This window comes from Lissotriton helveticus, chromosome 6 (assembly GCF_964261635.1).
Source record: "Lissotriton helveticus chromosome 6, aLisHel1.1, whole genome shotgun sequence".
In the NCBI taxonomy this organism is placed as follows: domain Eukaryota; kingdom Metazoa; phylum Chordata; class Amphibia; order Caudata; family Salamandridae; genus Lissotriton; species Lissotriton helveticus.
Genome location: NC_136067.1, coordinates 2,082,383,515 through 2,082,395,772, shown reverse-complemented (window position 1 = coordinate 2,082,395,772; position 12,258 = coordinate 2,082,383,515). Strand labels below are relative to the sequence as shown.

Below are 12,258 nucleotides of genomic sequence, written 5' to 3'. Positions count from 1 at the left end.
GGTACTCTTACTTGGATATCTAGGGTACTTAATTCACGATTTGGACACTTCTGGCTTTTTTCTTGGTGATTGGCTCTTCCTGTTTTACTCTTTTCTAAATACACTGTTCGGTGCATTTGAGTTGTGTACTGGTATTAAGTACATGATTGTGATATGCATTATTGGTTATTGTATTATTGCAGCCCTGAAGAAGTCTATATGTCATAGACTGACTAGACGAAACACGTGTTGGCTGTTATTGTTTAACTCATTGGATGAAGAAATCGAATGGCGATAAGAAGAAATTAAAAACATGAATATTTGGACTCATTGATTTAATTGAAAGCAGAGTGCTTGGTGGATAACTGTTCATGTCTAGTCACTTGTTGACTTCAATTGTAGTAGTGGTAACCTACTCTTTCCACTTAGAGCACCAATTGGACTTATATTTGTATATACATTGACTTACACACGCAGTGCGCTCCTGTATAACTGTTACCTCTGATTATTGTAACATATTTAAAGAGTCTCCCTCTAAATGTCTCTATACGCTCAGCCCAGCACCGGGACTCTCTATTGAGCAGCTGTGCACTTTATGAAAATTAAATAACATAACATAACATATCTATCCATTCATTATTTGTACTTTATAAGGACCAATGTTTTAATACACACCGGTGTGGGCGCGCTTGATGGTGGACTGTGTCCCTGCACTGTTCTCATCCTCTACCAGCATGGATTTTTGGCCTCCCATGCTATCCTCCTCTGACCCCTCCATCTCCTGGAGGCAAGCCACTGTATGCCTCCTGGCTCTCTGTGGTGGTGGCAGTGGTGATGGTGGTGGTGGTGGTGGTGATGGTGGTGACGGTTGTGGTGGTGGTGGTATGTGCTCAGCAGGTGACAAGACCTCCTCATCCTGTCTGTTAGCTCTCCTGGGTGCATTTCCTGTGTCCCCTTCAGCAGACTTGAGTGCTGCCTCGCCTGTGGAGACAGAATGTACATTTACTCACTTGTCTTGAAACATTGACGTAATAATAAATTACATGAATGCCAATCAAACTTACTATCATCCGCTTGCTAATTACTGATGTGTGTCAAATGTCTTTGGGTTCAGTGGACTGACTTTAATGATATGTGTTACTTCTGACTACATCTCCGATAAAGCATTGCTTGTTTTCTGGAAAACATGCACTGGAGTGGGAATCATAGCGGCTCATTGGGGATTGTGGATTGGGGTTGGGGAGTCGGGGGCACAGCATGCTGGTCATGCATCTTACCTTGCCTGTTGCCAGCCCTGGCTGAGCTGTCTGCGTCTCCAATCCCTTTCACGCTCTCCGGCTGGAGGGTGGACTCCACCAAGAGTTCCAGGGCAGTTGGTACAGGCGCTGTCGATGTCCCACCATCTGTCAGCATGGCTTGCTTTAGCCTTTCAGACACCCTCTCTTTAGCACGTTTTCTGTGGTCATACCACCTCTTCTTTAGTGCATCTATTGAGCGCTGTGTTACGCTAATTGCATTTACCCTCTCCTGGATCACCAGTCATATTTTCTGCTTTTGGGATTCTAGGACATGCAGGGAATGTTTGCAAAAGAGCTTATTGTGGTCCTTTGCCACCTCCTCAATCAGGACCTCCAGCTCCCTCTCGCTGAATTTGTGCTTCCTTTTGCGTTCTTCAGCCTCATTTTTCTTCTCCTGGTTGTTCATTTGTGCTTTGGTGTGTCTGCAAGAAGTTTGCAGAGCAGCTCCTGAGTTGTAAAGTCTGCTCTCTTCCACTCCCACAGCTTCAACCACAGTGTAGCAGCTGTTGTCAGGCTACTTCCTGCTTGTGATGTCATCAGAAAGCACCGAAATGGCAGTTTAAAGAGTTACCGATTTCTTAAAAGACCGATTCGTTAATACTGATTTGTTTACACAGAATCGCTATTTGCAAATCGGTAAATCGGATTCGGTATTTAATTTTACAGATTTTTACCGATTCTGTATTTTTTAAGGAATTATTACCTACATCGGACTTTGCGAGTTCTTAATAGCGATTTGGTAAAAATCGCTATTAAGAAATCGCGAATTGAGTTGTATCTACATGTGGCTCATCATATTCAAAACCTCTTATAAAACCTTACCCTGCTGTTTTACCACATGTAACCTAGCTTAAAAATATTGTAGCTAGGCCATATGGTGTGCTCCCATCTGAATAAAAGCAAATACATGTACTTAGAAATTTTAGTGAGCTATATGCACACTGGGAGACCTGGATGCTCAGTTATACACCCAGTCTTCCATCCTGATTTTAATCTCATAAAAGCACATACGAAGAGTGCGCCACTAATACGCCCCCTGAGAAACTGTCTGAACCATCTAAACATTCACTCACATGCAAAGTACCGGAGGCAGCGGCACACTCAAATAAATAACCCAATATTAACTAGCACACACAGAAGACAATCCATGCCACCCTTACATATAGATTTACAGAGCCATACAGTCACAAAGAGACCAAGTAATGTACTAACAAACTTAGTTATAGTACATATGGAAACATCCCCCAACATAGACACTCATTCAGATATCTGCTGAAGAATTCACAAAACTAAATCACCCATCTAGAACGGAAAAGTAGGCATTAGACATGTCTCAGGGCTGGTTCACTTAAGGCAATCTAATTTTACTGCTGCACCAACTTGGCATTTAAACCTCTGTCAAAAGCTTTAAACTTCTGTTATACCACATAAAACTGACTCTGAGGTGCACTGTACCTGTGTCATAGGGCATGCTAGTAATAGAACACATTATTCTGTATTTAGGTGCAGAATCGCATACACTAGTAATATAATCATATATCTAAGTTTGTGTATTAATGGTTTTAGATGGTTTAATTATAGAATATTATATTTTATTTACATATATGATTCAGTTCAAACAGAACCATTTAGGATGCCAAGAAAGGAACAGATGAAAAAAAACACAAAAAAACTCAATATAAAAAGATGATAATAGACAGAATGTTTTACAAATGAAACAATCTGCTGGTAAGAGAACAACGCAGTTTCTTTAAAAAGTAGTAGAAAAATTGAAAATATGGAAATTATGTCAGCAAACCTGAGAGACAAAAAGCAGTAATTCATGTTTAAAGTGGAAACTGTTCTAAAAGAATGTCATCTAACAGCAATGCAGAAACAGCTCAAAGAGATTAGAAGAAGTAGAGTAATTCAAAATGTGTTAAGAATTATCAAACAGTATAAGAACAGATCAGCAGCTTATAACCAAGAATTACACCTAGAAACTGCTGTAGATAATGACTTCACCTTGAAGCGGCAACTGTTTATACTAATACTAAACAGAATGATTACACTGGATGAAACAGTGTTGAGTAGAAAGAAAAGTCAGAAAAAAATATTTTTGTGCATTTTTAGAGGTGAATGGAAGCATAAATCCAGCATTGAGACTTTCTTTACCAAAGAAAACTATTTCCAAGAAAACACATTACTGCAGTTAAAACTGGTCAATGTTATGAAGAAAAGGGTGATATTCCTTTTTCAAAAGAGGAAATTTGGAATGTTAGGATGTGATAACTGAAGAGGTACAGGGAAGAAGTAGACAGAGCCCTGCATATAAGTGGAATTGTAGCAGTAATTGCAATTTTGCAGGGATTAGATCCATACAAAGGGCGAAAGTATAGTAATTTACAAGGACATTCACAAGATTGTCAATCAAAGAAAGTGTGCCAAAGCATCTTTATTCATTTCAGAATTTTGGTTGTTCACCATTCTGAAATAACGAAGTTAGTTAGTTGCCTTTACTATGTCAAAACTCCTGCACTATGTTTAGCAGAAATTTATAGAGAGCACTTTTGCATGGTACAATAACAGACGTAGAGTATGTGTGGAATGACCTGCTTAAAATCTTGTGAGAAGAAAATGTAAACATAGAGAATATTGTAGTGAAGACAACTGGTGAACTTTGTTCCTTGGATCCAGCCAATATTTTCAGGAATTTTAACCACAGGTTTGAAGATATAATGTATTTAATCTGCAACAAAACAAATCCTCCTCTTGGTGAAGGCCATGATTTCTTTTGGTGAAGTGAGTACCTACCAGAGTTGTACCTCGTATACACATGCTATTAAAGATAAAGCATGCATCAAAACCTGGAACAGATAGTAATGAGGCTGTCCTGTCCTCCATCAAACATTATGCCACATGTGCCATCCCTAAAGACGGTGGTGAAACTGAAAACACCTTCAGAAAAAAAGTTTTATGGTTTCAAAGTCAAAGATGAGGACAAAAACTGTAGTAAAAAATACAGATGTAAAGGTACATTTTATACAACATAGTTGCTTAGGATTCTCAGGTCATGTAATTGCACAAGGAAGAGTAAAAGGTTTCTTGTCAGCAGTAATACACACAGTTTCTTAGAATTCACAAAAAGAACATGTACAACCAAAGGAGAACAGACGCTTGAAAATATATTATTAACTATTGTTATTGTTATTGATTTATATAGCGCTTAACTTCCCCAAGGGGAATCTCTGCACTTAGGACGGAAGGCCTCAGCTAGAACAAAAGGATCAGAAGAGGTGAGTTTTTAGAAGCTTCCTGAACTAAGAGAGGCTCTGACAGTTGCAGAGCCGGAGGGGCAGCTCATTCCAGAAGGCAGGGGCAAGGTGTGAAAAATCTATGCCGCCGCTGCGCGTCTTTTTAATTCTAGGGGTGCATAGTAGTAGTTTGGAGCCTAATCCAAGAGGATGTGAGGGGATATAATTGATGAGTTTTGCAGAGAGATAGGAAGGAACCTGTTCATTAATGACTTTGAAGACAGTGCAGCCTATCTTAAATTGTATCTGCTTTCTCACAGGGAGCCAGTGGAGTTTTTTGTAACCCTGGGCGAAGCACTACACTATGCTCACGTAGTTTGCGAAGTTTGCGCAACTTCGCACTACGCGAGCTGCACGTAGCACAGTGCGAACATGCGTAGCGTAGCGTAGTGCAGGGGTCATTTTTTGCTTGTTCGCGGTCCTCAACGTCATGTTCGCGACCGCGAGCAAGCAAAATGACATCCTGGGGAGACTCTCAACGCGGGGAGGTCAGGTTTCTCATTGCGAGTGGTCGTGCATGCTCGCGACCGCTCGCGATGAGATACTACCAGTTCGTGTTGAGAAAGCTGCCGCTCGAGTAAAAATCTACTCGAGCGGCAGAAAAATACAGCTTGCACTGTGCAAGATGCCGTTTTCAATGATTGCACAGTGCCGGATGCTTGTTCGCACTGTGCAATCATTGAAAATGGATCTTGCACAGTGCGAACCTGCTACTAAGCAGCTTGCGTAGTGCTACGTGAAGTTCGCGTAGTGCGAAGTGCACTTCGCGTAGCTTCGCGTAGCGCTACTTCGCGAACTACGCCCACCCTTAGTTTTTTGAGGAGGGGAATAGAAGCCATTCTAGGTGGGGCGTTTGCTACAAGACTGGCAGCTGTGTTCTAGCTTTTTTAAGGAGGTTTCGATGATAACAATGTGTTACAATAATCTAGTCTACTTAGTACCAGAGCTTGCATTAAAGTTTTTTTAGTAGAGGAAGGTAGCAGGGGGAAGATCCTTCTAAGTAAGCTGAGAGTGTAGAAACAGGTGCCCACAGTGGTATTGGCATGAACATAAAGAGTGAGGTTTTGATCTTCCTTAGGGGACAGGGCATAACCCTGTTCCTTGGGCCACCAGTTGGGCGACTAGCTTATAGCTGCTCCTCCAAATAGCATGATCTCTGATTTCATGGCATTTAATTGGAGTAAGTTAGTCCGCATTCAGGCAGCAATAGTCTTCATGCCTTCAGAGAAGATGAATTGTATATCTGATCTGTTTCTGTCGAAGGCGAGGAGGAGCTGGGTATCATCCGCGTATGATATGGGATTGAACCCTAGTTCCTCATGAGTTTAGCCAAGGGGGTAACATAAATGTTAAAAAGAGTGGGGCTCAAACAAGAGCCCTGCAGGACCTTCTTGTTAACTTTGGTGGATTTTGATCTATAAGTCCCCAGAGTGACATTCTGGGTTCTATCAGTTAGGAAGTCCGTCATCCACTTCAGTGCAAGCCCCTGTACCCCAATGTCTCGTAGTCTTTCCAGTAGGCTCTGACGTGAGATGGTGTCAAATGCTGCCGACAGGTCAAGCAGTACCAGAAGGGCTGCCTGACCATTGTCCAGAGCCATTCTGATGTTATCAGTCACCTCAATAAGAGCCGATTCGGTACTGTGTTTGGCCCACAAACCTGACTGGCAGACATCAAGATGGTCAGAGGATTCGATGAAATCAAACAAATGTCTGTTTATATGTCTTTCAATGAGCTTGCTCTGAAGGGGGAGCAAAGATATGGGGCGATAATTAGTCAGCTCAGTAGTGGGGATCTTGGGGCTACTTGAGCATCTTTCCATTAAGGAGGGAGTCTGCCTGTACTCAAGGAGCTATTAAGAATTTGAACAGATGGGTGTGGCTAGCTGTGCAGAAAATCTAGTAGTGATTTTAGTAGGGATTATATCACCTGATCTAGTTTTGGTAAGAAGGGATGTAACTTCTGCTGGAGTGAGAGGGGGAAGCAGTGGAGCTGCCAGGAAGTATTGGGGTGGCTGGGATATCCTGCTGTAGAAGAGGGAGAGGTAGCATTGGACGAGATAATTTTTGGTATATGTTTTAAATTTTTGGGGTGAAGAAGAAGGCTATATTGTCACACAGTAGCTGTGATGGAGATTCCGCGGTTTCACAGGCCCTGGGATTTGTGTAGGGTTTTAGGATCTGGAAGAGGGTGCTGGAATTGTTTCCAGCTTGCTCCAGTTGATGAGTGATGTGGAGTTTGCGAGCAGATTTGATATTTCTATGGTAGGAGGACAGTGCAGCTTTATATCTCGCTTTATCTTGCTCCCTGTGAGAGAGTCGCCATCTTCGCTCTAGTTTTTTACACAGACTCCTTTCAGTACGTAAGGCTGGGGAATACCAATTAGTCGGGGTGGGTTTAAGGGAACGGGTCTGTGGCTTCACAGGGCCTACCTTGTCTATAGTGTTTGAAATAATGGAGTTAAAATGGGCTAGTTGTTCTTCTACACTATAAGTGACCCGTGCATGTGCTCATTAGTGGCTCCAATCAGACCGGACAGGAGGAGCACTGCGCAGCATGTTGTCACTACGTGTCGATGCTTGGAAATGTCTACCGACCTACCCGGGGACCTGCCAGTGCCGGAGAAGTCAATATGCCAACCATAAAAAACTTAGTTGCCAAACTCTGGACAAGAGAGAATTTTGCAATTTATCACTTTTTCAACTCTTCAAGCCTTGGCGTGCTGAAACTGAATTAATTGGAGATTATGATTGCTGTGAAGATTCTGTCAATGCTATAAAAGATCAATAACTGAGTCAGTCTAATGTTTAGCAGGACCTAATTCCCCGTTCAAGGAACTCCCGCCTTAATAGAAATCTTCGTTCAACCATCAGAACAGGACAAACACAAACAATGTGAAGCAAAGATTCAGGCCCCTGGTGGCATAGACGGCAGGACATCGCAACACATATTTGCAATGATGTACAGTGCAGTTCTTTTTTTTTTGTACAATCCATACCATTGTTTTTCATCACTGTTCGAAGGTGAGGACACATGCAGAGTGCCGTTTATAGTGAGGTAGTATGAAAAATGAGAAAAATACAAACGGGAAAGTATTATTTTTTTACATCATAACATAGTGCTATAGTATAAGAAATATGTATTAGTATAAACTGTACTTTTTAAGACCACACACTAAAATATTTTTCTGTCTGTTTTTATTTTTAAAAGTGGCTACATTTCAACATTCTAAGATCCGTTTTCTACCATAAACATTTATTAAAGGTATTGATAGAGAGTATTGTGGACTTGTAATAACTCCTCAATACTGTTTTTGCCAATTTTGTAAATAAACATTTTAGTATGAATTTATAGAATTACAAATCCTCAAACAACATGTTAGTCAAACAGTTATCCTTACAAAGACTCACATACCCACTACTTTATTCATAAAGTGTATCATACCACCACTTGTTTTCTGAAATAGTCACTAACAACCATTTTCTTACTCGATCTGTGCTCACACATAATCTAATTTACTGATTTGGTGCTTAGATATAGAAATATATCATTCATATGCAGTCATACAGCCACTCACTTGTATATCCACTTACTCAGTCACAATAACATGGAAGAATTCACTAACATATACTGTTACATCCTATGTATCTAGTTTGACCTTGACCATTGTTGCACACACCAACACTCACTAACACAATCTGAAAATAATTGATGCAGCTCCTTTGATACACATTTACAAGAGGTACAGAGTCATTACGAGTGATTGTAATACATTGAAGTGTAACCTTTATCCTACTTAGATGCTACTTTATGGTTGAATTATATGTGGTAGAACAGCCGCCTAATGCTTGTAAGGCATTTTAAATACAAAGTTCGGCATAGCAGTAGAAATACACAACCTCAAATGTACCGGACTTGAGACACGTTAAAAGGGCTACTTCTCTGAATGGATGACATGATAGTGTCAGCTCCTTTAGTAGATGTATACATTGATGTCTCAGACCCTATGTGGTGGTATGTTTTATTTGTAACTAACTTTGTTGGTACACCACTGGCTTTCTTTGTTACTGTAAGGGTCTGCAAAGCTATCTGTAATGTCTGATAGTTACCATTGGGTTATTTAAGCTAGTGTGCAACCACTTCCATTACTGCTAGCTGCATAGGAGTTGTGTCTCAGTATGTCATTGAATGTTTAGATGGTTCTCACACTAGGATAGGGTACTCCCCTATCTGCATTGAATCTAACACATGTAGTTAATATTTTCAATATCATACATGCAGGCTTTCAGGCCCGTCTGCTCAATTAGATATCATGTCTCGCCCTATGATTTGAATCTCAGATGAGCACATAAAAAAGAAGTAACCTACTAATACATTCCCTTAGACAGTGTCATAATCATCTTAATATTCACTCATAACCACTGACAGAACTCGTATGAATCTAGCTTTAACGCAGGCAGCAGTGACACAGTCAGCTAAATAACGCAATACTGAGAAACACACTCAGGAGGCAATCCATACCATCCCTTACATGTACATTTACAGAGATATACACTCACTAACAGAGGCAGCAATGCACCAACAAACATACTTACATATGGAAGCAGACCCCCAGATAGGGGCTGAGACAGTCCTTTGGATATGTTATAAAGAACTGACACTACCAATGAATCATAAAGAGTACTACTCATTTAAACATGTCTTATACCCGGTATACTTGACGCGGTGCATCCCATTCTACTGCTAGGCTGACTCAGAATTAATACCCCCTTGGCAAACCATACCTTATTATTCTACCATATATACCTCAACTTTTTTTTTTTTTTTTCCTTTCTCCTCCATCTCATCTGGATATCAAAATCATTACAGCGCGGGGATGCCTTCGGGTCACCAGGCGCTCTACAAGTCGTTAAAATAAATAAATAAATAAATAACACATGTAGTTAGCAATTTCATTGGCCTCCATCCACACTTTCAAGCCCATGTGCACAGTTATACATCCAGTCTCACATCTTACATCATTCAAAACACTCACCCACATGGCCATCCAATCAGACATTCAGTTGCTCACATACCACTCACACACAAAACCACAAACACACCCACTTGCTCGCTTATACAGCATCTACTCTCACATTCACTCATTCACTCATTCACCCATCCAGCCACTGATAAATCATTCACTCAAATATATTCACTTATTTACTTGTCACTCAGTTACACAACAATCAGTCATCCTGCCCTTTTACGAACAGGACACACATAATTCATTGGCCCCGTCTGGGCAAGAACTATGATTAATGGCCTCACACATAAAAAATATTCTTATTTTTTTGACCGAAAAATATATGTCCTTGTAACTTTCTTTAAAGCCCTTTTCACTTCATTGTTTCTCAGACTGTAGATTATGGGGTTCATTACTGAAGGCATCACAGTGTAAAGTACAGAGAAATATTTTTCCTGGTTTTCTGAGCTTTTAGACACTGGTTTCATGTACATGAAGATGGCTGCTCCGCTCCCCATGATGACCACAATCAGGTGTGAGGCACAGGTGGAAAAGGCTTTATATCGGCCTTCAGAAGAGCGGATTCCAACAATAGTGACAACAATGCGGGTGTAGGAGAAGAGAATGACAACTGCTGGGAACAAAATGGCCAATACCCCAACAATGAAAATGACCATCTCCGTGCTAAAGGTGTCACCACATGCCATCTTTATGATAGCATTGAGTTCGCAGAAGAAATGGTCAACGACATTGTGACCACAAAATGGCAGCTTTAAAGTAAAAACGAAATCCATAGTTGCCAACAAGCTACCACAAATCCAGCAGCAGGCCATTAGCTTGATGCACACAAGCTTGCTCATAATTTCATTGTAACGCAAGGCAAATGAGATGGATACAAACCGATCATATGCCATGACAGACAGGAGCAAAGTTTCAGTACATGCGAAAATCATAAATGTGTACAACTGAGCTTGACATGCATGGAAGGTCATTCTCTTCCTTGTAATAAGTTGTCCTAGCATGTTAGGGACAATAGCAGAGGAGTAGCAGACATCTATGAAGGAGAGATTTGCCAGGAAGAAATACATAGGAGTGTGAAGGCGAGGATCACAAATAGAGACTATGATCAGAATAGTGTTTCCAATGAGCGTTGAAAAGTATATCAGATAAAAAATCACAAAGAGAACCATCCGCACATAAATGTCCTCAGATAGTCCCACAAGAAGGATCACGGTTATTGAGGAGGTTCTGTTCATCTTTGCCATTGACTTCTGGTTTCTTTGCCTATAGAAAAAATAGGTCACATAAGCAGTAAATACAAATTACACAGTGTTATTTATTTATTTTTTTATATGCTTGTATAACGCCTGAATAGACTCCCGAAGGGGTATCTCCGCGCTTTTGCCAACAGAAGGAACATAGATTATCCCAGTTCATGTTAGAAAGTAACTGAGGGAATGAAGAATGTTTAACTACTTGTAAAGAGATGAGTTTTGAGGGTTTTTCGGAAGGATAGATGATTAGTGATAAGTTTTAGTGTTTGTGGAAGAGAGTTCCAGAGAGCAGGTCCAGTGTGTGCCAGAGCACGGCCTCCTTGGCGAGATTTTTTAATTCTGGGAACCTGTAACAGTTGGAGGTTGCTGGATCGTAAGGAGCGACCTGGGACATAGGGTTGGAAGGCCTTTGTTAGATATTTGGGCCCCTTTCCTATCAGACATTTGTGGATAGTGCACAAAATATTAAACTTAGTGCGTTGCCGCACTGGCAGCCAGTGGAGTTTAGTCAGTAGACGTCGGGAGGGGGTCCTGGATGGAGCGTTTAGGACTAGCCTCGCCGCCGTGTTTTGGACTACTTGCAGTTTGTTAAATTATCAGGCTACATGCAATAGAACAATATTATACAATTTTGTATTAATAACCAGTATTGCATATTGCATTCTGTGATGCAACATGCACAAATATGATTATATGGTTTTTATTTTAGACTGGTATCTTACATTATTGGTATTTTTTTCACAGGGAGGAATGTGAAGATATAGGGCTTGATCAAGAGCATGACAGATGGGTCACTCAGTCACAAACATCTTATTACAAGTGCATTATATCCTATTAAATTGTAGTATGGTGGACTGATATTGATCTTATTTGTGATAGAGTATCCTGTCGCTGTCAGCAGAATACAAAATCACGACAACACATTGCACTTTTGCAGATATATCTCAACATAGGACCATGACTGAGACACTGGCTTCCTTCATCCAGCTCTGAGTCATCAACAAACCAAACACAAAAAGCAAATACATTGTCTTTGCTAGATGATTGAGAGAACTAGCAAAAAAGAGCATTAACAGAGCCAATAGTTTTGAGGCTTGTTCCATGGAAAAGCCTGCTAACCATACGGAATAGATAAAGGAGTGCAAGTAGTGCATGGTACTTTAACACATAGGTACAGTATAGACAGCATTTGGATCCGTCATACAAAGGAGCCAGAAGAGTGTTACCAAAAAGAAAGGAAGCAATTCACCAGATGCTTTATGGAAGGATTGGCTACTGAAGAAAGTGGATACCAAACCTTTCCATAATGTTTAAGCCTTTACAGAGGCCGACACAAAGAGGTGTTTTATCCGCTTCCATCGGGACAATGATTGCACAAAATGCATCCCTAGAGTTAAAAAAGAATATGT

The 12,258-nt window shown here is 40.7% G+C and overlaps 1 protein-coding gene across 1 annotated transcript; it reads right to left on the bottom strand.

The window, feature by feature from the left end:
* Positions 1 to 9,895: 9,895 nt before the first annotated feature.
* LOC144763028 (olfactory receptor 2D3-like) lies at positions 9,896 to 10,831 on the bottom strand. Its single transcript, XM_078648340.1, has one exon. It carries the CDS (start codon positions 10,829 to 10,831, stop codon positions 9,896 to 9,898), a length of 936 nt encoding a protein of 311 aa, XP_078504466.1.
* Between the last annotated feature and the right edge of the window lie 1,427 nt (positions 10,832 to 12,258).